General features: G+C 41.9%; 1 protein-coding gene and 1 pseudogene across 1 annotated transcript; one reads left to right on the plus strand and one right to left on the minus strand.

The window, feature by feature from the left end:
* Nucleotides 1-3,551: 3,551 nt before the first annotated feature.
* Nucleotides 3,552-12,307, plus strand: LOC127756264 (uncharacterized). The gene is made up of 6 exons (XM_052281650.1): nucleotides 3,552-3,593; nucleotides 3,689-3,932; nucleotides 4,010-4,122; nucleotides 11,150-11,241; nucleotides 12,008-12,044; nucleotides 12,302-12,307. Exons 1-6 carry the CDS (start codon nucleotides 3,552-3,554, stop codon nucleotides 12,305-12,307), a joined length of 534 nt encoding a protein of 177 aa, XP_052137610.1.
* A 22-nt stretch (nucleotides 12,308-12,329) lies between these two features.
* Nucleotides 12,330-17,766, minus strand: LOC127757518 (uncharacterized; annotated as a pseudogene).
* Between the last annotated feature and the right edge of the window lie 8,025 nt (nucleotides 17,767-25,791).

The following is a 25,791-nucleotide window of genomic DNA, read 5'->3' on the forward strand; positions in this document are numbered from 1 at the left end:
ATCTCTCCCTTCTCTCCCCCTCCTCCCGATCTCCTGATCTCTCACTCCTGATTTCTCTCCCCCTCCTCCCGATCTCTCTCTCTCATGGCGCCCCTCTCTCCCCTCCTCCCGATCTCTTTCTCCCAGCGCCCTCTCTCAATGATTTCTCTCCCCCTCCTCCCGATCTCTCTCTCCTGGCGCCCCCTCTCCCCTCCTCCCCCTGATTTCTCCTCTCGCCGCATCCTCCCGATCTCTCTCTCCCATCCTGGTACCCCCTCCTCCCTTTTCTCCACCTCCTCCCGATCTCTCTCTCCTGGCGCCCCTCTCTCCCCTCCTCCCGATCTCTCTCTCTTGGCGCCCCTCTCTCCCCTCCTCCTGATCTCTTTCTCCCAGCGCCCTCTCTCCCTGATTTCTTTCCCCCTCCTCCCGATCTCTCTCTCTCTCCTAGCGCCCTTCTCTCCCCTCCTCCCCCTGATTTCTCTCCCCCTCCTCCCGATCTCTCTCTCCTGACGCTCCTCTCTCCCCTCCTCCCGATCTCTTTCTCCCAGCGCCCTCTCTCCACCTGGCGCCCCTCTCGCCCCTCCTCCCCTGATTTCTCCTCTCGCCGCATCCTCCCAATCTCTCTCTCCCATCCTGGTGCCCCGTCCTCCCTTCTCTCCACCTCCTCCTGATCTCTCTTTCCTGGCGCCCCTCTCTCCCCTCCTCCCGATCTCTCTCTCTCTTGGCGCCCCTCTCTCCCCTCCTCCCGATCTCTTTCTCCCAGCGCCCTCTCTCCCTGATTTCTCTCCCCCTCCTCTCGATCTCTCTCTCTCTCCTGGCGCCCTTCTCTCCCCTCCTCTCCCTGATTTCTCTCCCCCTCCTCCCGATCTCTCTCTCCTGGCGCCCCTCTCTCCCCTCCTCCCGATCTCTTTCTCCCAGCGCCCTCTCTCCCCCTTTTTCTTCTTTTTTGCCGATCCATCCACCTTTTCTCCCTCCCACTCTCTTTTCTTCTCTTTCCCACCTTTCACCTTGTAAATAAAATTAAAAATTAAAATGACAAACCAAGGATTTGAACCCATGATCTCATGTTTCATAGCATACTCTCCTAACCATTTTTTTCCTACAACACTATATGATTAGAGGTTATTGTTTGCTTGCCATGTATCAGACCTCGTTACTATGATTCGGTAGCAACATTATAAAAAAGAGTGAATTTCAGAAAACCCCGTGTTTTGGGGCCAATGTATCACATAACCACAGGTTCTATTTATTTTCTCACATAACCCAGTGCATTCAATCCAATTAACACAATACCACAGGTTTAAGTGTGGGAAAGTGCCACAATGGCAAGTGACATGGCAGACCTGCTCCACATCAGCTGGCCCCACTTGCCAGATCAATGCGTGGGCTATTTAGGGCAGGATCACGCGGGAGAATGGAAGAACCCATCCTCTGTTCCCGCGTACGCGACGACGCACCCCTCGTCTTCCTCGTGCTCGCTGGGGTAGTGTTCCACAAATCCTCCTCTTACAAGTTCGAAGGGCAGCTCGTCGTGTACAGGCAAAGGCAAGCATCTCCAACTTTGCTTTTCTACAGGTAGGTTCCAATTTTAGATCAATTCCTGTTTGTAGGGTTTCAGTAACTTGGGGAATTTTTTATTTTTGTCAAGGCAAAATAAAATTGCATCATATTTCAGTGTTATGTTGAACCAGTAAGAAGGATGGCCTGGGAAGGTTCAGATGCTGGAAGACAGTCCATTGGGTGCCCCATATGAGATGGATTGCTGACTCAATTTCTTTCTCACTAGTTTGTGTTATTTATGTTTCAATTGGTATTTTTTTTCTTGTTGCAGGATGGCGATGAATGTAATTATGTCTCACGGTTCGATAGGCAGCGGCCGCATAGAGATCTCAACACAATTGAGATTCAACGACACACTATTGATTGTGCAAGATATCGAAATGAAGCTTCTGTTCTCCCGCGTGATCCTACCCTAATAGGCCACGCATTGACCTGGCAGGTGGGGCCAGCTGCTGATGTGGAGTAGGTTTGCCATGTCACTTGCCCTTGTGGCACTTTCCATCACTTAAACATATGGTATTATGTTAATTGGATTGAATGCACGGGGTTACTTGAGAAAATAAATAAAACATGTGGTTATATGTTACATTGGCCTCAAAACATGGGGTTTTTTGAAATTCACTCTATAAAAAAAGTGCAGTAACATGATACGTTACTGCAAAACAAACATCTTGTTACTGCACTTTTGACAATAACATCATGATGAAAATTGCAGTAACATAGACATGTAATAATAAAAATGGTGCTATAGTAGTAATGCTTGTGTAGAACTAAAACCAACCTCCTACCTCGGTCAAAGGGCAGTCAAAGCGCCCCACTGCCGGTCAAACGTTGGTCAAACCCACCCAATCACTTTCCCCACGCCTACCTCATTACTATCCTCGTCTCGTAAGAATTGCGCGGTAACAGGACAACCATTGTGCAGTAACACGTCTTGTTTCTCGCAGTAACAACGTTAAAAAATAGTCGTGATGGATCTAGTTTTGTTAAGCACTTTTTTACGAACATCACGGTGCAGACGGATTAGAAAAATAATATACAACGTGAGAGATATTGCTCTCTAAAGATTGAGATTTTGTAACATACCTGAATTCTAGGATTAAGGAATTTCCATCAAAACTAGTTGAAAGGGAAGTTCTTCAATTTTGTAAACCAAAAATTTCCATTTTAAACCTAGGTGGAGTTGATCCAACTCTTGCATGAATAAAATTTGAGAACAAATTAAAAACTTTTTCATCTTTAACCTAGGACTTGGATGCAACCCAAGTGAAAGCATGCATACTCGCATAAATCATATTTTGACTTGAGTCCTTCATATGCATTTGGATTTTCGATTTGCATTTCATAATAGGTCTCATGAATATAATTGCAATCCAGACAAACAACTAAACTATTAGGACCTAGTGCTAACTAATGGAAAATAATACATAGGAACCATAATACACCTTAAAATATATCAAGGATAATGTCAAGCCCTACAAAACTAATTTGGTCATCCATCTGAAGACTAGTCATGAACATGAAAGTGAACAAATAAATTAACTCATATAGGGTATATTCCACCTTAATTACCTTTATAAGCATTCTCTTAATTTAATACTAGAGTAAACTTATGCATAAATAGTTAAGGAGCTTATGACATGAGTTAAACTAAAATTCTAACATATCAACATCACCTCAGGTTAAGAAGAGTCTAATCTAAATATAAAAGTTTTAAAAACATTTACATACATTTAGGAAAGGAAAATAAGTCTTGCTAATTATCTAAAATAATCTGTGCAAGATAAAATCATTGTAAAATTCATGTAGGCTCTAATTAACATATACAATACACAGTAATTTCGGTACAATTTAATAACTAAATTTGATACCTCAAATAAATCAGTTAAACCAGTCAAATAATAGACTAATTATAACTCCTAATTGGCTAAAATCATACCTCCTTCACATTACCACTCCTGAGCCGAGCAAACCGAGGGGGAGAGCTCTGGCTTTTCTTTTCCATCTCAACCATGCCGCCGGCCGTGGAGATGACGGCCGTCGCCATCACCATTGTGCCGTGGTCTTCTTCTCTCTTCTACCGTTCCATACTCTCCTCATCATGCCGATCATCTTCTATTTTGACACCACGTCATTTCATCCACTGCAGCCACGGGAACGCAGAGCTCGCCGACGATGCTCTGGAGCGCGCATTGGACGCCGTCGTCGGGTTCTCGTCGTCGTTCCGGCCGAACCGAACCACCCCAAGTCGAACTCTTGCGCCACCAGGATAGCCTCGACGTCCTCTTCGAAAGCCCTCAAGAACCCCAGCCAGTGCCGCAACGATGAGGGAGATCGGCGTCTTCTTCCTCAGGTCCAGCCGCCGACCACCGTCGTCGATTCCTTGATCCCGGGTGAGCTTCGGCGCAATTCCTCACTCATGTAGCATCTTTAGATGGTCTTTGAGCCGTTCCACTCTATTTCTTGGCAGCCCGGAGTCCGGATGGTGGTTGTCACCGTTGCCATGCCGATTTCCGCCGCCGCGGGGATATCCTCTGCATCATCGTCACTATCCAGGCCTACCCGTACCTCGTCCGAGATTCGGTGAGCACCCTGCAGCCTATAGAACATACATGCATGCATCCCTTTGGGTACATCCAGTCTATAGCACAACATGCCTACCCATGCCAAAACATCCTCGGCTCGGACTCGCCGCCGGCGTTACTCCGATGTCCTCTAACCGAGAAAAGTATAGGAATGGAATCACAATAACATGATATTCATTTTGTATTTTTGTTGCACCCCCAAACAAGTCATCGTTTGTCACCGGCGAGCTCAAGAACGAGCTCGGCCATGGCTTAGCTCTGTGTCAGCTCAAACCAAGGACCTCTGTTGAGAAGAATCAAAACTCTAGGTACTAGTTTGTAAAACCTACCTCACACACAGAACAGTCATAGGACGGCGGGTTGATTTCCTGAAACTCTAGGGGCCCTTTTGCATATTGGCCTCAGACTGACCTGTGGACCGAATCTATTTAAATTCTGGGAAAATCTAAATGAAATGCTTAAAGCTTTATATTTTCATCAGAAAAACATGTAAACTTGTAAAATCCTCAAAAAAATTGGAAACAACTCATTTTAGAGTAATACAAATTACTGTTAACTCATCGAATCATGAACTTTAGTGTTATTGCATAAAAACTTGCACTCACAGTACAAATGTAGCCTCTAAAATTTATCTAAGATAAATCATACATAAAGCATATACAAACTTATAAAATGCATACAAAATTCATTTCAACTCATTTTAGAGCAAACTTAGTTTCTACAGATCCACCAACATGTTCTCTAAAAATAAAGTAAAATAAAACATATAAACACTTTACATCAAATGCCTCTAAAACTATTATCTTTAAAATAACTAGTTTTGCATGAACTGAACTTTAGAAGTTTATATAAAATTCATATTAGATCCTTTTGAGTAAACTCAAGTTCCATAGAATCATAGAGTCGTGCACTTCAATGTTATAAAATAAAAAGACATACTTACAGTATAATAAAAACCCCTAAGCATTTATGTAAGGAATAAGCAACATGGAGCATACCTTAAATTGTAAAAATTGTAGAAAATTCATCTTTAGTCTAAATGAAGTGAATCAAATTTCTGTAGAACCAGCAAGTAATATACTTCAACCTAGTAGAGTGAATTATGGCACCCTCTGTACAGACCATAGCTCTAAACCTTAACTTGGTAGAATAGGTACTAAACACATAATAGTGGTTAAACAAAACATATGAATAAGTATATATATGCATGGTATCTCCATATAAATCCAAATAAAACTTGTTAGAACCAGTGGAGCCATAGTTCCATCCCCATCTACCAAAACTTAGATGAACTTAGCTCATGCAACAATCTTTAGGTTGATAAGTTAAGTAACTAACATAGAACATCTCTAATTATAAAAATGTGTAGTAAACTAATATAAACTCTAAAATTATGAATTAAGATTAGATTAGTTAACTAAAATACTCATTTTATACAACACTAGCAAGTTAGAGCAAGTTCTGGACCTAAATCTCCAAAGCCATGTACACATAGGGATTATATGCCTAGAATACGTTAAAACTTGTAAAATACATAAATAATTCATATTAACTCTAAAAATTATGAAACCAAATGTGTTAGTCTTAGAAAACACATATCTTCACCCCAGCAAACATAAACTTAATAAGAATCACCTTACAACAGCATTTCACAATAGTACCTAAGTAAATCCTACACTATACCGACGAAACTTCTAAAATTCATAACTCCCAAATAAAATGAGATAAAATAGAAATTCTTTCACCTAAATTCATTTTATACCAGTACCTATTCTCTGTGCACAAATCATGAATTTTAGAACATTTTGGATTTTTCACATATTTCGGTGTTTAAATGCATAACGTGTACTTTGTATAGATGATTGTTTAATCGGTGAAGAAGTGATTTAGGTGCTGACATTTTCCTGATTCAAGGCAAGTCCCACCTCCCTCTCTTTGATCACTTTGAACCTATCTTTTGGAGGTTATTGAAAATGTTTGCAAATCTTGCATGTCGATTGTACACTAATAAATTAAAATTTTGTTAAACATGTTAGATAAACTCCTATTATTTGCATTATCACCTTAACTCCACATATATCCATATTCCTCATTCCTAACCTTAGGAACAATATGGCTATACCACTTTATATATGAGTTTTGGTGACACTAGGTTACTATAAAGCTTAGCCATGCTTAGAATGGTCTTCCTTGTCATTATGGGCTCATTACAAACATGAAAATTGATTTTTAATTAATCTGGACAGAACTTTAATACTTGTGATTTTGATAAATAAAATGGTGGAAAACATGGATTTTAGGTTTGGGCCTCAAGTGGTGCACATATGGTGATTAGTTGTGTACCGATAGGGGGAGAGTGTGCCCGAACCGACCTAAGGACTTCACTCAATGTCAGTTCATTTCGTATACAGTACAACCACATGTGCTAGTATGGGATAGCCCAAGCTTAGTAAACTATTTATGGTTTAGCCTTACATTCTGGTACGCCGGTGTGTATGAGTTCGTATAATTCAGAGGAGCTTCCTATTTACCCCGAAGTGGTAGTTTAGGTGACTAAGCGTGTCCAATACAACGGTATTATGCCACGTGGTGGGTTCCCGTTGTGTCCGCCACCACGGCGTTAAGTTTAAGGCGTGGGCCCGCCACTTAACGGTTCTAGGTCATATTTCCAGTATGACTAGGATGGAGGAACACGTATCGTGCTGGTGTAAGGCTAAATCATGAATTTTGGAAAAGCTTTGTTGCGGGTGATAAATCGGGTACTTATGTATCGCGTGCCATGCTCTTGCATGATTATTATTTCGCATCATGTGGGTAAAGTGTACAAACTCTGCAGAGTAAAAACTAGTCGATTAGCCGTGCTCGCGGTCAAGAGCGACGTGTGGATATGTATTGAGTATAGACTTGTGTTTATTCTCCTAAATGCTGAAATTTACCTTCAAATTGTGATGAGATTTGAGAATGATCTCCTTGCTGCCATGGATGGCAATGAAGTGAATATTTATACATGATTAATGCCTACCTTGATGCCCAATATGTCAAATACTAAATGCTGAAATTTATTTGAAAGTAAACCTGATTTAGAAATGTTTTATGCAAACAAAACTTGCTTTATGCTAAAAAGAACCATATTATGCCTTCCGTGATTATATGCCTTGCAAGTAGGGTCTTAGGCTTGTCTTGGTGCTTGCCAGTACATTATTTCTCATAATGTACTGACTCTTGCTGTTGAAATAACCTTTTGCTTGCAGGATTTAGACTTAGCCTTTGAGTGATGCGGGTGATCGACTGCTTCTTCTAGGACTTGAACTTAATGGGGTAAACCCCTAGTCGGTGTGCTTGTGGATTGGGTAGACAAGCTTCCGCTGTTCTATTATTTATTTGGCCGGTCGGCCAATGTAACTAAAGTAGATGTAGTTTATAATCGCTTTCATCTTATTTGTGTTTGCTATCTATAATCATGCTTGAGATGAAAATGTGAATCTAGTGCACATCCTGGGAACTAGATTCACATGAGTATGAGTTAGGAATATTTGAGATGTTGTAGAACTTTAGCCATTTTTGTCAAGTCTCCTAAATGTGTAACACATCTGGTCGCCGCCTTCGAGTGGTTTGACGGGCACATCTCAGGCTGAAGTTGACTGGCAGGCTAAAGGCCTAGCAATATCTCCAATATTTCTCTCTCGAGGCGTCGAATATTTCATTATGCTTGTTTGATGACTTGAATTATTCACTTCATCTCTCAATTATAATGGAAGGTCCGGATAGCCTACGACAGATTTATACATTTTTTAGTTCTTGTCTCGCTGGAATAACTTAGTAACTCGATGGTTAATGTGTAGTAACACAACTACTTTTTGCAGTAACGATGTTACAAAATAGTCATGATGGATCTAATTTCGTTAAGCACTTTTTTACGAAGTGCAAATGGATTAGAAAAACTAGATATGATGTGAGAGATATTGTTCCCTAAAAATTGAGATTTAAAAGTTTTTAGATCCACACAAGCATTACTACTATTGCACCATTTTTATTATTACATGTCTATGTTACTGTAATTTTCATCATGATGTTACTGCTAAAAGTGCAGTAACAAGATGTATGTTTTGCAGTAACATATCATGTTACTACACCTTTTTTTTATAATGTTGCAACCGAATCATAGTAACAAGGTCTGGTACATGGCAAGCAAACAATACCCACTAATCATATAGTGTTGTAGGAAAAATTGGTTAGGAGAGTATGCTATGAAACATGAGATCATGCGTTCAAATCCTTGGTTTGTCATTTTAATTTTTAATTTTATTTACAAGGTGAAAGGAGGGAAAGAGAAGAAAAGAGAGTGAGAGGTAGAAAAGGTGGATGGAACGGCAAAAAAGAAAAAAAAAGGGGGGGAGAGAAGGCGCTGGGAGAAAGAGATCGGGAGAAGGGGAGAGAAAATCTATTCTACACCCCCTCTCCCATAGGTCAAACCCACCCCTCCTTAAGGCCAAAAACCCCCTTCCCACCTCGGTCAAAGTGTCCTCCCGCTGGTCAAACCCGCCCACCACTCCCTCCCCCGCCTACCACTTTGTTGTTCTCGTTTTGCAGGAATCGTGTAATAACAGGACGGTCATCGTGTAGTAACAAGACAACTTTCTCGCAGTAACAATGTCAAAATGTAGTCATGATGGATCTAGTTTTGTTAAGCGTTTTTTTATGAACGTCATGGTGCACACGGATTAGAAAAACAAGATATTATGTGAGAGATATTGCTCTCTAAAGATTGAGATTTACCTCTTTTTAGTTGTCTCACTGGAACGGCGTAGTAACGCGACGACCAATAGGTAGTAACACGACTACTTTCCGCAGTAACGACGTTGAAAAATAGTTATGATGGTTCTAGTTTCGTTAAGTACCTTTTTTACGGATGCCATGATGCAAACGGGTTAGAAAAATAAGACATAATGTGTACGTTACTGCTCTCTAAAGATTTAGATTTAAATTTTTTTAGCTCTACAAAAACATTACTACCATAGTGCCACTATTACTAAGCATGTTCTTTGTTACTATAAATTTCGCCATATTATTATTACCAACCGTGCAGTAACAACATATAAATTTTGTAGTAACATCATATAAATTTGGCAGTAACATATCATGTTACTACTCTTCTGGGATAATGTTACCGCCGAATCATAGTAACAAGGTATGATTATTACAGTAACATAACTGATTTGTTCTCACACAATTTGAACATATATACAAAGCATGCAAACAATATTTACTATTCACATAACATCATGCAGTGAATTGGTTAGGAGAGTTTACCATGAACCATGAGATCATGGGTTCAAGTCTTAATTTCACCAATTTATTTTTATTTTTTCTAATAAAAGAGAAAAGAATAGGAGGAAAAAAAATGAGAGAATGGAGGGAGAGAAAAAAACGAAGAAAAAAATAGGGGAGGGCGCCAGGAGGAAGTGAAGAAAAAAGAGTGCAAAGGCGTCGGGATCGATCGGGAGGCGGGCCGCGCGTGACCACGGAGGGAGGGAGGGATGGACTATTTGGGTGGGTGGGGGTGTAGAATAGTTATTTTAAGGGGGAGGTGTATTATATATATATATATATATATATATATATATATATATATATATATATATAGGGTGAGACTACTCTACACCCGGGGTCCCCCCCTCTCCCACTCCCAGGCGCCATCCCGCCATCCCGCGATCCGCCCTCGCGCAGCTGCCCCACCGGCCCACCAAAAAAAATAGTGAAAAGATAGAGAGAAACAAAAAGAAATACGAAAAAAGAAAAAAAAGAGAGAAAAAACTCCCGTATCCGCCGCCGAGAGGAGGGAGTCACGCGCCGACCTCGGGCGCCGCCGCGCGGAGGCTCCCTCCGGCCTCCTTCCCCATCCCTCTCCTCCCTCCGTCCCCCTCCCTCTCCTCTCTCCCAGCTTCCCTCCCTCCCTCTCCTTCCCTACCAGCCTCCCTCCTTTCCTCCATCTCTCCCAATAACTCTCATACCTTCCAGAGCGCCGGGCCGTCGTGGGGAACCCCGGCGAAGCATCCCTCTCAGCTCGTCCTTTCGGCGCCGCCCACGAATCCCTTCCTTTTCCTTGAGGTGAGCTTTGCCCTAAAAAAATCTTGTTGTTACTGTCTATAGATCACTATGTTACTGTCTGGTTTACTGCATGCAAGTTTTGTCATATAGAATTATTTGGTTACAGCATTTTTACTGTTTATAGATCGCGATGTTACTGTTTGGTTTACTGCATGCGAGCTTTGTGCAGAAAAATCTGTGGTTACTGTGTTGTTACTGTCTATAGACCTCCCTGTTACTGTCTGGTTTACTGCATGTGAGTTTTGTCTTAAAAGAAAGCTTTTGTTACTGCATTTCTACTGTTTTGTTACTGTATTTCCTGTATTATTTTACTGTCTGATTTACTGCATGTGAGCTTGTTCGAAAGAGCTTGAAGCCGTCGGAATCACCATTTTGTTATTGTATTTCAACTGTTCTGTTACTGCATTTCCTTAATTATTTTACTGTCTGTTTTCCTGCATGTTACTGCTGACTGGTCTATCTGTTACTGTTACGGCAAGTATTTTGTTACTACTCATTGCTGTACGTATTGCGTATGAAAATTACTGCCGCTATCTAAGATATTGCATGTCGATATGACAGGCGGGTGCAAAAGAAGATGGCATCAACATCTACTTATTCGGGTGTGCACCTCAGAGGTGACATACCGCCCCCTTCGCCGCCAGCAATTGATGATGAGCTTGATGTCTTACCAATAGCAGTGAGCCCCCCACCACCATCATTGCATCAAACTTTGATAGATCCCTTACTACACAGAACAATTATCACCCCACCTCCCCCTATCAATCCAGAGGCATGCATCACCCCTGACAGTAACCTTACATTCACACATGTGAGTATGTTACTGCATATTTTGTGTTGTGTTACTACTCTGCCATGAGTATTGTCCTACGCATAACAAATAATGAATTTTATGTACTTTTTTCCTTCAATTATAGGGCCAAGATATTCCTGAAGATGTTGTCCCTTCGATTGGCATGACGTTTGAATCGAAAGATGCTGCTTACAGCTTTTACAATAGATATGCACGGTATGCAGGTTTTGGGATTAAGAAAGGCAAGTTTGACAATGCCCGTCGTGCACGCTTTCTGCATTGCACGCGCCAAGGCAATCACACTTACAAAGGCGAGGAGGTAAATAGGGTAAGAAACAAGACAACAAAACGAGTTGGGTGCAAAGCATTGATAAGGGTGAAGCAAGATGGTGACATTTGGAAAATCACAAGAGCACAACTGGATCACACCCATCATCTGTATGTCTCCCCATCAATGGCGGTTTTCCAACAGTCCCACAAAAATTATGATCCATCAATCATGCAATTTGTTAGACAACTTCAGGAATGCCACGTATCTCACGGTGCAATAATGTCCTTACTATCAAAAATGCATGGTGGCCCCAGAACATTCCTTTCACTAACAAGGACCTTGCGGATAGGTATTTGGGCCTTCTGTCTTATTTGATAAATCTGCACTATTCAACTATTTTCATTGCTGCTGTATTTCACTACCCAAATGCATGTTACTGCTGCTATACTTGTTTGTTTTTAGCATTGTTGATGTGCATTACTTCCACGGGGTAGCAATGTTGTTACTGGATTTTAGTTAACATGTTACCGCTAATACATAGTTGCTTCCTTTTACTGCTGTGTTGTGAGTTACTGGTTAGTATACATCTTGTTACTGGATTTTAGTTTACATGTAACTGCTAAAACATGGTTGCTTCCTTTTACTGCTGTGTTGTGAGTTACTGGTTAGTATACATCATGTTACTGAATTTTAGTTAGCGTGTTACTGCAGGAAGGCTGAGAACAAGGTGGAGGAGAACTCAGATGATGTAAACAAACTGCTAATGTTTTTCAAAGAAATGAAAGTCAAGAACAACTTCTATTTTGATATCCAAGCTGATGAGAAAGATGCTATCCAGAACATATTTTGGTGCAATGCAAGTAGTAGGGCAGCCTACCACCATTTTGGTGATTGCATCACATTTGACACAACATACCGAACGAACATGTTTAACATGCCATTGGCGGTGTTCGTTGGATGCAATCACCACATGCAAAGTGTGATTCTGGGTGTTGCTCTCCTTAGGGATGAAAGAGCTGAATCATTTGAGTGGTTGTTTAAAACTTTTCTGAAGTGCATGGGGGGCAAAGCTCCCATGTGTATTCTCACAGGTGCGTTGAACTATAAAAATATTTCAGATGCCTACCTTGCTTACATTTTGTTACCTCTTTTTTGTTTATATGTTACTGCCTAATTAACACTTGGCTACTGTTCTACCAATATAAATGCAGACCAGGACCCAGCTATGGCATCAGCTATAAGGGAGGTGCTAAAGAACACCATTCATAGGCTCTGCCGATGGCATGTACTAAAGAAGTACAAAAAACAGTTAGGTGTGCTCTATGAAATGTTCAAGCATAGAAATTTCAAAGAGAAGCTGCACTTTGTGATCAACCATCCGCTGACACCAAGTGAATTTGTGGCTGCATGGAAAGATCTTGTTGAAGGGTTTGAACTTCAAGGTTGTGAGGTGATGGAAAACCTTTATAACTTGCGTAGGTAGGTTAAAACTCTTGCATTCACGAGAGATTATGTTGACGGCAGCATCAAATGAGAATGTAAGATTGTGGTTTTCAGAATTCAACACTTCCTGTCATTAACAAAAAAGAAGAAAAAAAAGGTTGAGCTAGAGAACTATTTTCAAAAGGACCATGCAGATAAAAAAAGAAATGCATGAAAATAATCTTTAGCATACAATGGCACTGGTGGGAATGATAACTCTGTAGCCAATGCTGTCTTTCCGATAGTTGGCATCATCATAAATCAAACATGTTGACCAGAAGAGCATTATATCATTTGTCAACTTTCCACCCTCTGAAAAACAATTCCTCAATTCATCGCCCTTCCATACAATGGCGCCTTCCATTTAGTCGATGAGATACGCACTAAAAATTGTACAACCAAAAACAAAGACAAAAGAGAAGTAATATTACTGCATGATACATTATATGTTACTGCACAATTAGATATATTTTACTATATGTACGTTATTACTGTAGTGTTGACAAAAAAATTCAATGCACATGCGCATTTCACTTAGGAAAATTAAAAAAAAAGAGGAGTGATGGGCAAAGATGTTCACCTTTCAACATCAGGGAGTTGACCGTTGCATACAATTTTGTACACTTCCATGACATTGTCTCCAGTGTCATCCCATAGTGGTTCAGTGGAAACACACTTGAAAGGGGATATGTACTTGGGGTTTGCCAACGGCCTCCTCTTTTCCATCTCAATAGGCATGATCGCAGGCGACAGGTTCGCAGCAAGAGATGGGGCAATGGCCGGCATAGGAGTACTTTCAACATGTGTACATATTTTGTCCACTAAGCCTTCAACATTTGTACAGATTTTGTCCACCAAGTTAGACAACTCAGCATCATCTATAAAAAAAGGCTACTTGTTCACAGAGGGGCAATGGCAAAAGATATCAACAAAGAAAGAAAGTTAATACAAAGAAAGAAGAATCTTACTGTCATTATGTGCATCTGTTGCTGGCTCGCAAGGTTGTCCAGCTTCTGCATCTTTTGGGTCCTCGACATGCATTGGGGGAGAGCTCTCCACATTGCCTCTACTTTGCTCATCTCCTAAAACATCATTGGCCTGAGTGGGAGGTGTGCCGATAGAAGCTTGGGTTGTGTTCTCATTGCCACCTGAAAAAGTAAAACCACATGAATGAAAAAAAGATTTGATTACAAAAAAAAAGACATGTTACTGCACTAGGATGAGAACTTACTGCCAGATGTTTTGTCGGTTACTGCATTAGAATCTAGAGGGGGGAGGCCATCTCTTCTCTTTCTTTTTGCTTTTCCGTGTGTAAGCTATCTTAGGATCACTTGTCGAGCAAAGCGAAGTTAGAACATCCACTAGGCGGTCTTGAGCCTTGTGTAGGTTACCCATAATCTGCTCGACCTCCTTGTCATATTGCTCAAGAGCATCCAACCCAATTTGCTTGCGGGTACTCCCAAGTGACTCAACAAGTGGTCCTAGCTTACTACGAAGACTTGGGAAGTCACCACCAAAACGAGGCGTTTCTTTGGATCTTGCTACAGTTGCTTCTTGAGCTGCTAATTCATCAATGTGTTTCCTCTTTCTACTACTCCCACTAGCAGCTCCAACCTTTCTCTTCACCTTCTCCTTTGAAACAAAGTAGCAAGTGCTTTCCCTACACCTCAGCTGCATGAGAAGTATAGATAAAAAAAGGGTTAGTGCCACAACCAACCACTATCCAACCAAAAAAGAAAGAGAGAGTGGGGAGAAAACAAACTTACATTTAATTTCCCAAAAGAGGTAGAGCCATCCTTCTTTGTTGATTTTGTGAGATTCTCAATTTTGTCAATAAGACTGGAGTTGAAAAATTGTGAGCGTGGTGTATCGGTGTTTGAGATCATGGCCTTGCAAAGAAGGTTGTCAAGGTAATACAAAATGAAAAAAAAAACAGAAAATGATTGTTACTAGAAAGTAAACTAACTGTTACTGCACAACATATCTAAAGTATTACTACACTGTTACTGCTGGCTAATAGATGTGATACTGCAAATAAAGGTGGATGTTACTACAAAGTAAACTAACTGTTACTGCAGAACATATCTAAAAGCATTACTACACTGTTACTGCAAGCTAAATAGATGTGTTACTGCAAATAAAGGTGGATGTTACTGCAAACTAACAGACGTGATACTGCAAATAAATAAACAAACAAAAAGATGATGAGAATTACCACAAGTAAAGCTGTGCAGCCGTAGACTGTACTCCTCTTGCCACTCTTCCACCTCTCAGCTGACCATCTCAAATGATCAACAACAAACTTGCAGAGGGCCATGTCTTTGTACTGCTCCAAGTTTTTGCTCACCATGTTGACTATATTCCCTGTGATGTCGGTGCTAGAGTCTGGGGCCAGCAACTTGCTAAACAAGATCATCAGAATGCACTGCATTGTGAAATCGTCAGTGCCCCCCATCTTAATCCTATCCAGAATGGATGAACTAGATATTTTCTCCTTTTTTCCAAGACCTAATTCTTCCCTGATAGGATCCAATGGAGCAGTGTCAGACACTACTGGTGGATCCAAGTGGCCATTCTGCAGCCCCAACACACAGTGCACAACATCAGGTGTCACTGGTAACTTCCCACGACCACCAAGATCAAGGCACATAGAATCAGGGTCAAGGCAATCCATTAGATATTCAATGAGTTCCCTAGATCGAAGGCCATTCATCTGAAACTTGAAAACCCAATCAAATCCCAAAGCATTCAATCTATCCCTCTGAGGTTTGTTCAACGGACCAACCATTTCAAGGATGGCATTAGGCTGGCATCTGGTGTTCACAGAGAAATGATCACGCTTCCTGACCGGCACATCCTTAGTCAACTTTTGCTTTGAAGCAACCTTCTTTTTAGAACCTTGCATTGCTTCTGTCTTCCTATTCTGAGGAACGTTCCGCTTGACCTATGGCAAAAGGATAAGAGAAAAACAAAGTTAACATGATGTGCATGTCATGCAAAGAAAGAAAAAACATGATGTGCTACTAAAAAGGAAAAAGAAACTTGCATGCACCTTGAGGGCTGGTTCCATGAAATCATTGTCGTCATCCTCTTCTTCTTCTTCATCTTCATCCTCAACATCATCTTCATATTCATCCTCATCTTCCTCTTCCACTTCATCCTCTGGTTCCTGCTCACTAAGCTTATGCTTTGTATGATCTTGTGTTGCTTTCTCCGCTACCTTACTCTTAACCTGTAACAGAAAAAGTAAGTAAAACAAACATTTAGCAAAAATATGTCATAGTTGTTGGGGAAAAACAAATCATAGGCTGAAAAAAAAGAAAACTTATAGGCACCTGACAAGCTGGTTCCATAAAGTCATTGTCTTCTTCTTGATCTTGGACTCTTACTCTTGTACAAACTTTCTTCCTCTTCTGACGCATAGGAAGCTGTGATTTGTTTTGAGCCTTCACTACTGGTGGTGGTTGCCTCTCCTCTTGCCCTCCAGTCGCCACTGTCACTACCTCACTCTCCCCTCCCCCTCCCCCTCCCATCGCTGCTGCTACTGGCTCACCCTCCTCTACCCCTCCCCCTCCCCCTCCCATCGCTGCTGCTACTGGCTCACCCTCTTCTACCCCTCCCGTTGCCGGTACACTAGGTTGGGTTTGAGTTGGGTCAAAAGATACCTCCAAGTTATGATCACCATCTCTGTATACAACCTTTGCAACTTTCAAGGCCTTGCCGTCTTTAACAACTGAACCCACTGCATGAAAAAAGGATAAAGCACATAGATGAGTTACTGCAAAAAATAAAATATGTTACTGCAAAGTAAGGTTTGTGTTACTGCAGGGACAAAGACATGTAACTGTAAACTGAGTAACCATCTTACTAAGAAAACATAAATCAGGCACCGTGAACTAACAGAAAAAACATTTAATGTGTATCGGAAACCATGCATGTCTATAAAAATATATTACTGTCATATAAAGCACGATTACTGCATAAAAGACTCACATTTCATTGTCGACCCTCTTCTCACGAGAAGTAGACTTGATACAAAAGTTGCTCACAGGTTCCTCCTAATAAACGCCACTGTGACACAAATCAAAAGGTATAAGAAAAAAATTGTAGTATACAATCTGTGTTTTTAACTTTAGCATTATCAATTATCACTGCTAGAGGATGACAGAAGCAAAATGAGCATCTATCCTGCAAAGCTTGAAGCATTGTGAATTTGTGATGGAGATAAAAAAAAACCCGGCTGTACTTTTCAAAGAATGCCTCGAGACAATATTCTGTTCACTCATTGGGACTATTAAACAGACAAAAAGGCAATCCAACTTTCCAAGAATTGATAACTGAAAATTTGAAGCAAACATAATTAGATGCTGTACACATTAAAATTCTGAGAGAACTTAAATACTATAACACATATATATCTGTACACATGAACGTTCAACTTTTTTTTAATTCAATAACCAATCAAGCATAACACATTGACATGTTTGGTCTGACTAAGAATATAGCAGCAAGAATCTGTCTCATTTTTCACTTTAGCATTATCAAAATACATTCCTAGGAAGGATTTCTGAACTATACTTAGCACAAGAAGCATTTCAGTTAACAGAAAAAAAAAGATGGGTTAGAAACCTGTCCAGCTAGCAGGGAAGACGCCCACGCCGTGCTCCGAACCACCAGCCGCTGCCGCGCCTTCAGCTGCAGCCCTGCCGGCTGCCCTTGCCCCTGCCGCTGCCCCAAAACCCTAGAAGAGGGGGAGGAAGGGGGATGGCGGGAGGCGTTGAGAGGGGAGGACGGGGGCCGGCGGGAGGTGCCGCAGCCAATACGCCGTTGGCCGCCGTCGCCAGTATCCCTGTTGCCGGCCTCTCACGCCCCTCCCTGTTGACGCAAGCCCTAGAGGAGGCGCGGGGGTAAGGGGGTCGGGAGAGGCACTGAGAGGGGCGGGGGAGGCAGGGGAGGCGGGGGAGGAGGCGCACCGGACCGCCGTCGGCCACCGTCGGTTGAGGAAGGAGCTGAGGGCAGCGGCGCGTGGATACGAAGGAGGAGGCGGAGGAGGATGAGGAATCATGATTTTTTGGGTGGTGGGGAAAAAACCGCTGGGTGGTGGGGCCGGTTCGGTGGATGGTGGGGTGGCGCCGGTTCGGTGGATGGTGGTTTGGCGCGGGAGGGGGGGGGGGGGGGGTACAGAATAGGTATTCTGGACCCCTATTCTGTACCCCGGCTACAAAATAGTTTATATATATATATGGTATATGGAGTATGGGCTCCAAGATTTAAATTGAGTATAGGTATATATATACCTATATATATATAGACAGCAAGCAGCAAGGATGAAAAAAAAAAGAAAAAAAGATCTTTACTCCCGGTTATTTTACCCGGGACTAAAGATAGCCAGATTGGCCATCCCGGTTGTATAACCAGGACAACAAACGGTTGCCAACCGGCGGCAAAGCTAGGTTGTGCAGTAGTGGAAGTTCTCACCCGTGGGGAGTGCCAGGACCCGGAGCCCTCGGCGCCGTCACCAAACGACCCCCGTCCCCATCCGCTTAGTTTGGTTCTTCTGCATCGCATCCACGTCGCACGCCTTTTGTATCTTGACTTGCGCAGACTATCGTTTGTTTTAGTAACTGTGGTAATAATAATATGTAATGTAAACGCTGTATAACAAACTGTTGTTTCAATATGGATGCTCTACGTTGATAGTGAGCTGATCATTGTTTGGTAGTTATCGTATGATATTGGATGGTTTTATCATGCCAAATGGATTGCTGATTACCGTTCGATTGATATGAACAAATGAGTAATTTAAATTATGATATCACTGATTTATTTATAACCTGATTGTTTTTTACATACAAACGACGTGCAAAAGGGACAAGGAGCCTTGATTCACAGTAGCGCTGCTGGATATATATAGGAGGAGAGATGGTGACTGATAAGGCGAGGTCGTCTGGAGCAGCGGCGGAGGCGTGCCATGTGCCGCGCGACGCACAGCGGCGCATGTGAAAATGGGTAAGAATCGGCCGATGGGGAAAGAGGGATTAAATAAAACGAGTTGTTTATACGGAAGGGCGTGTAAGAGTATAGTTTTGATTCAAATTTCATAAGGGATGGTTACGATCTTTTTTTCATTTCAGATACCTAATGGTTATTATTGACCAACCAAAATATCAGTCAATTGAATATCAGTCAATTGAAGTTCTCTTGGCGCCCCGGCAAATTAACTTTTCAGAAAAAAAAAACACCTTTCGTTTATTTAAATTTGTTATAACTCGTGGCGTGCCGCCACACAAGCACATCTAGTGCTTTTGACACTAGGTTGTTAACAATTTAAGTGAGGTATTTAACAACTACCTTGGGAATGCTTGGAATGAAGTAATGAAATGCTAATTGCCAATCATTGTTTCTCTATTGCAAGTTAACCATATGATACATGGCATCAACCATATGCTAATTGAAGCACTCATGTAATCTTTCCTGATGCTCAATGGTCTGTACTGCCCAATTGCTAAATCAGTAAGGGTGCGTTTGGATCCATGGCTAGAACAAGCCTGGCCTGGCCTGGCAAGACCAGCCGTTTTGAATCGTGAAAAAAATCCTAACTTCTGAGGGAAAGCTAGCCCGCAGGGGCGAGAAAAGGCTGGCACACGAGAGAGAGCCAAATCGGCTCGCCTCCGATGGCAAACTTCTTGCGCGAAAAAAATAGCGATAAGACGAAGCGATTTATTTTCCTTCGAAACACATGCGACTTTCTTAAACAACCAGGCTTCTTTCTTGCCGAACTATCGGGCTAGTAGATCTTGTTGTTAGAAAACAAAAGATGAGCAGTGAAAATAGTGAATCCCTTTCAGTTTTATTGATCTGAATATGTCCCCTTTTATAGTGAGGATTTGTACGTGTACAAGCCTAGAATTCTCCTAGGATTTAAGGGAGATTTAAGCCTATAAATGTGGTTGTTTATGTGATACAAATGCTCCATAATATGGCTGTTACAAGTCACTTGATTGCCGTCATTGTTGCTCTTTCATGAGCCTTTGATGAGATCAAATATGGCCTCATGATGATTTTGTAACACTCCCCCTTTTGATCGAATCCATCTTGAGATCAACTTGTTCTTTAATTCCTTCGAAAAACCCTGTGGAAAAGAATAGAAATAATATGACTGATGATTGCTCTATCATCAACCTGCAAGGTTAAAGGAGTAAGCCATACCGTGTTTTATCTCTAGAAAAAACCATGTGGGGGAAAACATGGCCTTTGATGAGATCAAATATGGCCTCATGATGATTTTGTAACACTCCCCCTTTTGATCGAATCCATCTTGAGATCAACTTGTTCTTTAATTCCTTCGAAAAACCCTGTGGAAAAGAATAGAAATAATATGACTGATGATTGCTCTATCATCAACCTGCAAGGTTAAAGGAGTAAGCCATACCGTGTTTTATCTCTAGAAAAACCCCTGTGGGGGAAAACATGAGATAAGGCATAAGCTTGCATCTATCATTGTCTCATTAGAAACTTTATATGAGAAAAACCGGATGGTAAAAAATCACAAAGGCAAAAAGAGTACAATGTGAAGCGTTTTAACAAGGTCCATCATTTAGAGAGTCTCCCCCTGAAGCTTGCAAGTCTCTGAGCAGTCTCATACCAATTCCCTTAACACATCTCTCGAATGAGGAAGTGGGTAGGAATTTAGTGAAGAGATCTGTCAGATTATCACAAGACTTTGTCGGTAAGATGTTTATTTCTCCATTTTGCTAAAGCTCATGGGGGATAAAACTACTTAGGTGATATTGCTCTTGATCTAGCATGTTTGCATCTGTGTAATACAAGCAGCATTGTCTTCATACATAATGGTAGGTGATTCTGAGGAACCGATACCATAAGATCTGAGGAACCGAAGCCACACGTATTCACGTGATGCCTTAAATAGTGCGATGATTTCAGAATGATTTGTGGAGGTAGCTACTAATGTTTGTTTAGATGACTTCCACGATATGGTCGTTCCTCCATGGAGGAATACAAAACCTGTTTGTGATCTGGCGTTGTGGGGATCAGACATGTAGCCAGCATCAGTGTACCCAACCAGGCTAGGATCAATATTTTTCTGAAAGAATAAGCCAAGATCCTTTGTGCCATTTAGGTACCTGAGGATTTGTTTTCCTCCGATCCAATGACGCTTAGTTGGAGCAGCATATGTCTTGCCAATAGATTCACCGCAAATGCAATGTCTAGCCTGGTACTATTTGCAAGGTACATAAGTGCTCCAATTAGACTGAGATAGGGATATTCTGATCCTAATATCTCCTCTCCTTCTTCCCATGGTTGAAAAATGTCATTTTCTTTATCGAGAGATCGAACAACCATGGGAGTTTTATTTGGATGTGCTTTGTCCATATTGAATTTATTCAATAATTTATGGATATAGACAGATTGATGCACTAAAATTCCTGAGTGAAGGTGCTCGATTTGCAAACCTAAGCAAAATATGGTTTTACCCAAATCCTTCATCTCAAATTCCGCCTTAAGATGGTGGCAGGCTACATTAATATCTTGTGTGCTGCCAATGATATTCAAATCATCTACATACACTGATATAATGCAAAATCCTATGGAGGATCTTTTGATGAATATGCATGGGCAATCATCATTGTTGCAGTAACCTTTCTGCAGAAGGTACTCACACAGTCGGTTGTACCACATTCTACCCGACTGTTTGAGACCATAGAGTGATCTTTTGAGCTTTACACAATACATTTTGCGATTTGCGCTTCCATTCAGTATAGAGATCCCATCGGGGCCCTTCATATATATGTCCGAATCTAGTGACCCATATAAATATGCTGTCACGACATCCATCAACGGCATAGATAGACACTTTTGTATTGCCAGTGATATCAAATATCGGAACGTAATTCCGCTTATGACTGGAGAATATGTTTCATTGAAATCAATGTCGGGTCTCTGCGTGAACCCTTGTGCTACAAGCCTCGCCTTATATCTCACCACCTCATTGTTCTCATTCTGCTTCCGGATGAAAACCCATTTGAAACCCACGGGGAAGGTTTTTGGAGGTGTAGGTATTACTTGTGAGAATACCTCTCTTTTATTGAGGGAGGCCAACTCTACTTCAATTGTTTCCTTCCATTTGTTCCAGTCCGAGCTTTTTTTGCACTCTACCATGGATTTTGGATCTGGATCATTTTGGATGGTTTCTGCAACTGATGAGGCAAAGTATATGTCGACAATTGTAGTCTTACAGTTGAATGATTCTCCAGACTCAACATAGTTTACGGAAATTTCATTTACCCTAGTTGACGGCTCAGTATTTCCCAATATGACCACGTCAGGGCGTAATGTCCCATCATCAAAAATTGAGTGCACTGTTGATGTGGGAAGTGAATTGGATGAATTCACTTGGTGTCTCTCAACTTGAGGTTAAGTTTCATTTACTGTGTCAGAGGATTCTTTCCTCTGTTTCCTCGTGCGCTTGCGAGGATTCGCTGTACTTCTCCCACTCTCTTTTGAGGAAGGGAGTTGAATAGTTTTATTTGGTACCTCTGTTCTTTCTGGCACATTCCTTGCAGGAATGTATGATTTTGTGACACTTTTACTCACAGTAAATGAGTCTAGCAAATTGTTTGCAGCAACCTGCAAATCAATGATCCTTTTAACCTGAAGTTCAGATTCTGCGATATGATGATCCTCCTTTAGGGTGTCTATGGCATCCCAATTTATTTCCGGGCATTCAGTGTGATACTTAAATTCTCCCCCTAATGCCGAAAAATGTTCTTCATTGAAGATACAATCAGCGTACCGGGCCGTGAGTAAATCCCCTGTAAGGTGATGCAGCAACGGGGGTTCCCGATCTTTCGATGAGAGGTGGATAAACTTCGATTTGGGGGAGGACACGACGTTGGCGGTCCGACTACAACTACCACAGGGGTGCTGCGCCTTAGTAACCGATACACCGACTCCACGTTGTTGCTGTTCTTGCCGTGACAAGAACAACCTTGAACCTGCAAGCAATCGAAGAACAAGCAAGAACAAGTTGACAAGAAAACAGCTCACGGCACTTGTATCCGGGTTCTGAATACAAGAATCCGGGTGGTCTAGCCGACACACGCGAGTACAAAGAAGTAGCTGCAGCTAAACTTACATCCAAACAAAACCCAAAGTGCAAAATGGTGGCTGCTAGAAGTTTATATAGGTGGAGGAATGACCAGGAGAGGAGGTGGGAGCAAACCCTAGGTTTTGTGGACCCTAATGGGCTGTAAAGATACAAGGCCCAAGCCCAAGTTTCTGATGTGAAGAACTATTTTCGTCATTCTGAGCAGCCTGGGTCAAATTTGATGGTGAGGCCGCACATAGCTGAAAGTAGATGACGAAATCTTTCCAACAAGTACTCATTTGCCCCGTTTGCCCTCCGGAGTGAAGAGCATTGACTTCATCAAATCAGTGTTGCTAGTGCTGCTTGCGATCTGGTTCCTCTCCCATATTTGATGAGGACATCCTCCACTATTACCCGCTGGCAGAGACGCTAAAGTCGGGCGGCGACCGTGTGAGCCTCAACCTTAAGTTATTGGGCCTCGGCCGACCCCACCTGGGCCGGATTGTTATCATGTGGACAAAACATACAAGCTAGAGAGAAATGTTATTGCTAACCAAATTGTCTCGAGTTTGCCTTGTTTGAATTGGAAGAAACAGGTTGTTGTAAATGGACTACGCAAAGAGCACCATATGGAAAAACCGAGGACGATTTTCCGTGAAGAAGGGGAGGATGATGTGACCATGGCTACTATGGATACATCCATTGCTCACATCATGGATGAACAACAAGATATCAAGTTCAAGTCCTCCAAGTGCTGGAATCCGATTCGGCCGCCTACTACACTGCTGATTTCAAACGGCCGCCGAATCTCCATACGGCCTCCGTTTTGGGCCCGAGAGTACTTGATGGAAAGCTCTCGGAGTCCTCTTTCCAATGCATCAAGCCTCATTGCCAAATTCCATCTCAGTCGGCAGCAACTGAAGAAACAAGGTGCTGCGACACCTGTAATGGGCCTATGGGCTTGTAACTTCGTCTGGGACCCCGGCCCAAGTGGGGCCCATGTGGGATGCGCCCCAAGCTGGTGGAGCACGACCCTAGGCACCCCTAGGTCGTCCTCCCACCCCTATATATAGATAGTTACCCCTTCAGGGTTTCTCGGGTTTTGATTAATTGTAAGTTTAGCCATTGCTACTTTGCTTGCAGCACGCGTGTCGGCTAGACCGTCCGTCTACTTGTTCGGAACCCCACTTTATCGTGTATCAATTTATCTTTGTGCGTCTTGTCTATCTAGCAATTCAGTTGCTTTATATCTTGTTCTTGCTTGTTCTCGATTGCTTGCAGGAATAGGGTCGGTCTGCACCGGCAAGATCAACAACCCACGGAGAGGTGTATCGATCGCTAAGGCGCAACACAACGTCTAGTACGGTTGTAGTCGGATCGTCAACGTTTCTCCCAAATCGTAGTTATCACAACTCACCGAAAGATCGGGCCAACAACAGCCTTGAGTGTCGAGAGGAACTCAGGGTTCATCAATATTCCTAACAACAAGTAGATCACAACAACCACTTAGTAGCACCCAATTCTGAGAAGAACTTGTATGATTATCTAGGAATGACTTTACCTAATAATTAAGTTCACGAGCTCGAGCTCTAGTCATTGGTCCTTGTTGTGCAATAGGGATGTTCTCATCATCCTCCCCTTCTTGCATTTGAGTCGTCCTCGACTCTAACTCATCTACTTCTCCCAAATATGGCTTTAAATCTGCAATGTTAAATGTGGGGCTAACCTCAAAATCTGCAGGCAGCTCAAGCTTGTATGCGTTATCATTAATCTTTTGTAGCACTTTGAAAGGACCATCAACTCTAGGTAGCAACTTAGATTTTCTCAAATTAGGGAACCTATCCTTCCTCAAAAGCAACCAAACCAAATCACCAGGTTCGAAAGTAACATGTTTCTTTCCTTTGCTCCCAGCAAGTTTATACTTAATATTCATGCGCTCTATGTTCTCCTTAGTGGTCTCATGTAGTTTTAACATCAATTCAATGCGTTATTTTGCATCAAAGTTCACTCTCTCTGAAGTTGGGAGGAGAAAAAGATCAATTGGAGCATGGGGCAGAAGGGCATAAACAATCTCAAAAGGGCACTTCTTAGTAGTAGAATGTTGTGAACGATTATAAGCAAACTCAACATGAGGCAAACATTCTTCCCACATTTTAATATTCTTTTTCAAGACAGCCCTAAGCATTGTAGATAATGTTCTATTCACAACCTCAGTTTGTCCATCAGTTTGGGGGTGACATGTAGTAGAAAATAAAAGTTTAGTCCCCAAGTTAGCCCACAAGGTTCTCCAAAAATGACTAAGGAATTTTATATCGCGATCAGAAACTAAGGTGTTTGGTACTCCATGCAAGCGAACAATCTCACGAAAGAACAAATCAGCAACATGTGTAGCGTCATCACTCTTATAACAAGGTATGAAATGCGCCATGTTAGAAAATCTATCTACAACAACAAAGATATTGTCCCTCCCCTTCTTTGTTCTAGGCAGCCCTAAAACAAAGTCCATAGAAATATCCTCCCAAGGCACACTAGGAACAGGCAAAGGCATATACAAACCATGAGGGTTAAGGCGTGACTTAGCTTTTTGGCATGTTGTGCAGTGAGCAACGAACCTCTCCACGTCTCTCATTATCTTGGGCCAAAAGAAATGATCAGCAAGGATATCATCCGTCTTCTTCACACCAAAGTGTCCCATCAGCCCTCCACCATGCGCTTCCTACAATAATAGCATATGCACGGAGCTAGCTGGAATGCATAACTTATTAGCTCTAAACACAAACCCGTTGGTGAGAACGAATTTGTTCCAAGTCTTTCCCTCCTTGCAATTCAACAACACATCTTTAAAGTCATCATCCTGCACATATTGCTCTTTTATTGTTTCCAAGCCAAAAATTTTGAAGTCAAG

Source organism: Oryza glaberrima, chromosome 12, assembly GCF_000147395.1.
Source record: "Oryza glaberrima chromosome 12, OglaRS2, whole genome shotgun sequence".
Taxonomy (NCBI): Eukaryota; Viridiplantae; Streptophyta; class Magnoliopsida; order Poales; family Poaceae; genus Oryza; species Oryza glaberrima.

What these genes read in the sequence shown, in the direction of transcription:
- LOC127756264 (XM_052281650.1), top strand. Translation starts at nt 3,552, where the DNA reads ATGCCGCCGGCCGTGGAGATGACGGCCGTCGCCATCACCATT. An exon ending in CGGCCGTCGCCATCACCATT is followed by an intron (nt 3,594 to 3,688) that starts GTGCCGTGGTCT and finishes CATCCACTGCAG; the next exon opens with CCACGGGAACGCAGAGCTCG. An exon ending in CGTCGATTCCTTGATCCCGG is followed by an intron (nt 3,933 to 4,009) that starts GTGAGCTTCGGC and finishes ATTTCTTGGCAG; the next exon opens with CCCGGAGTCCGGATGGTGGT.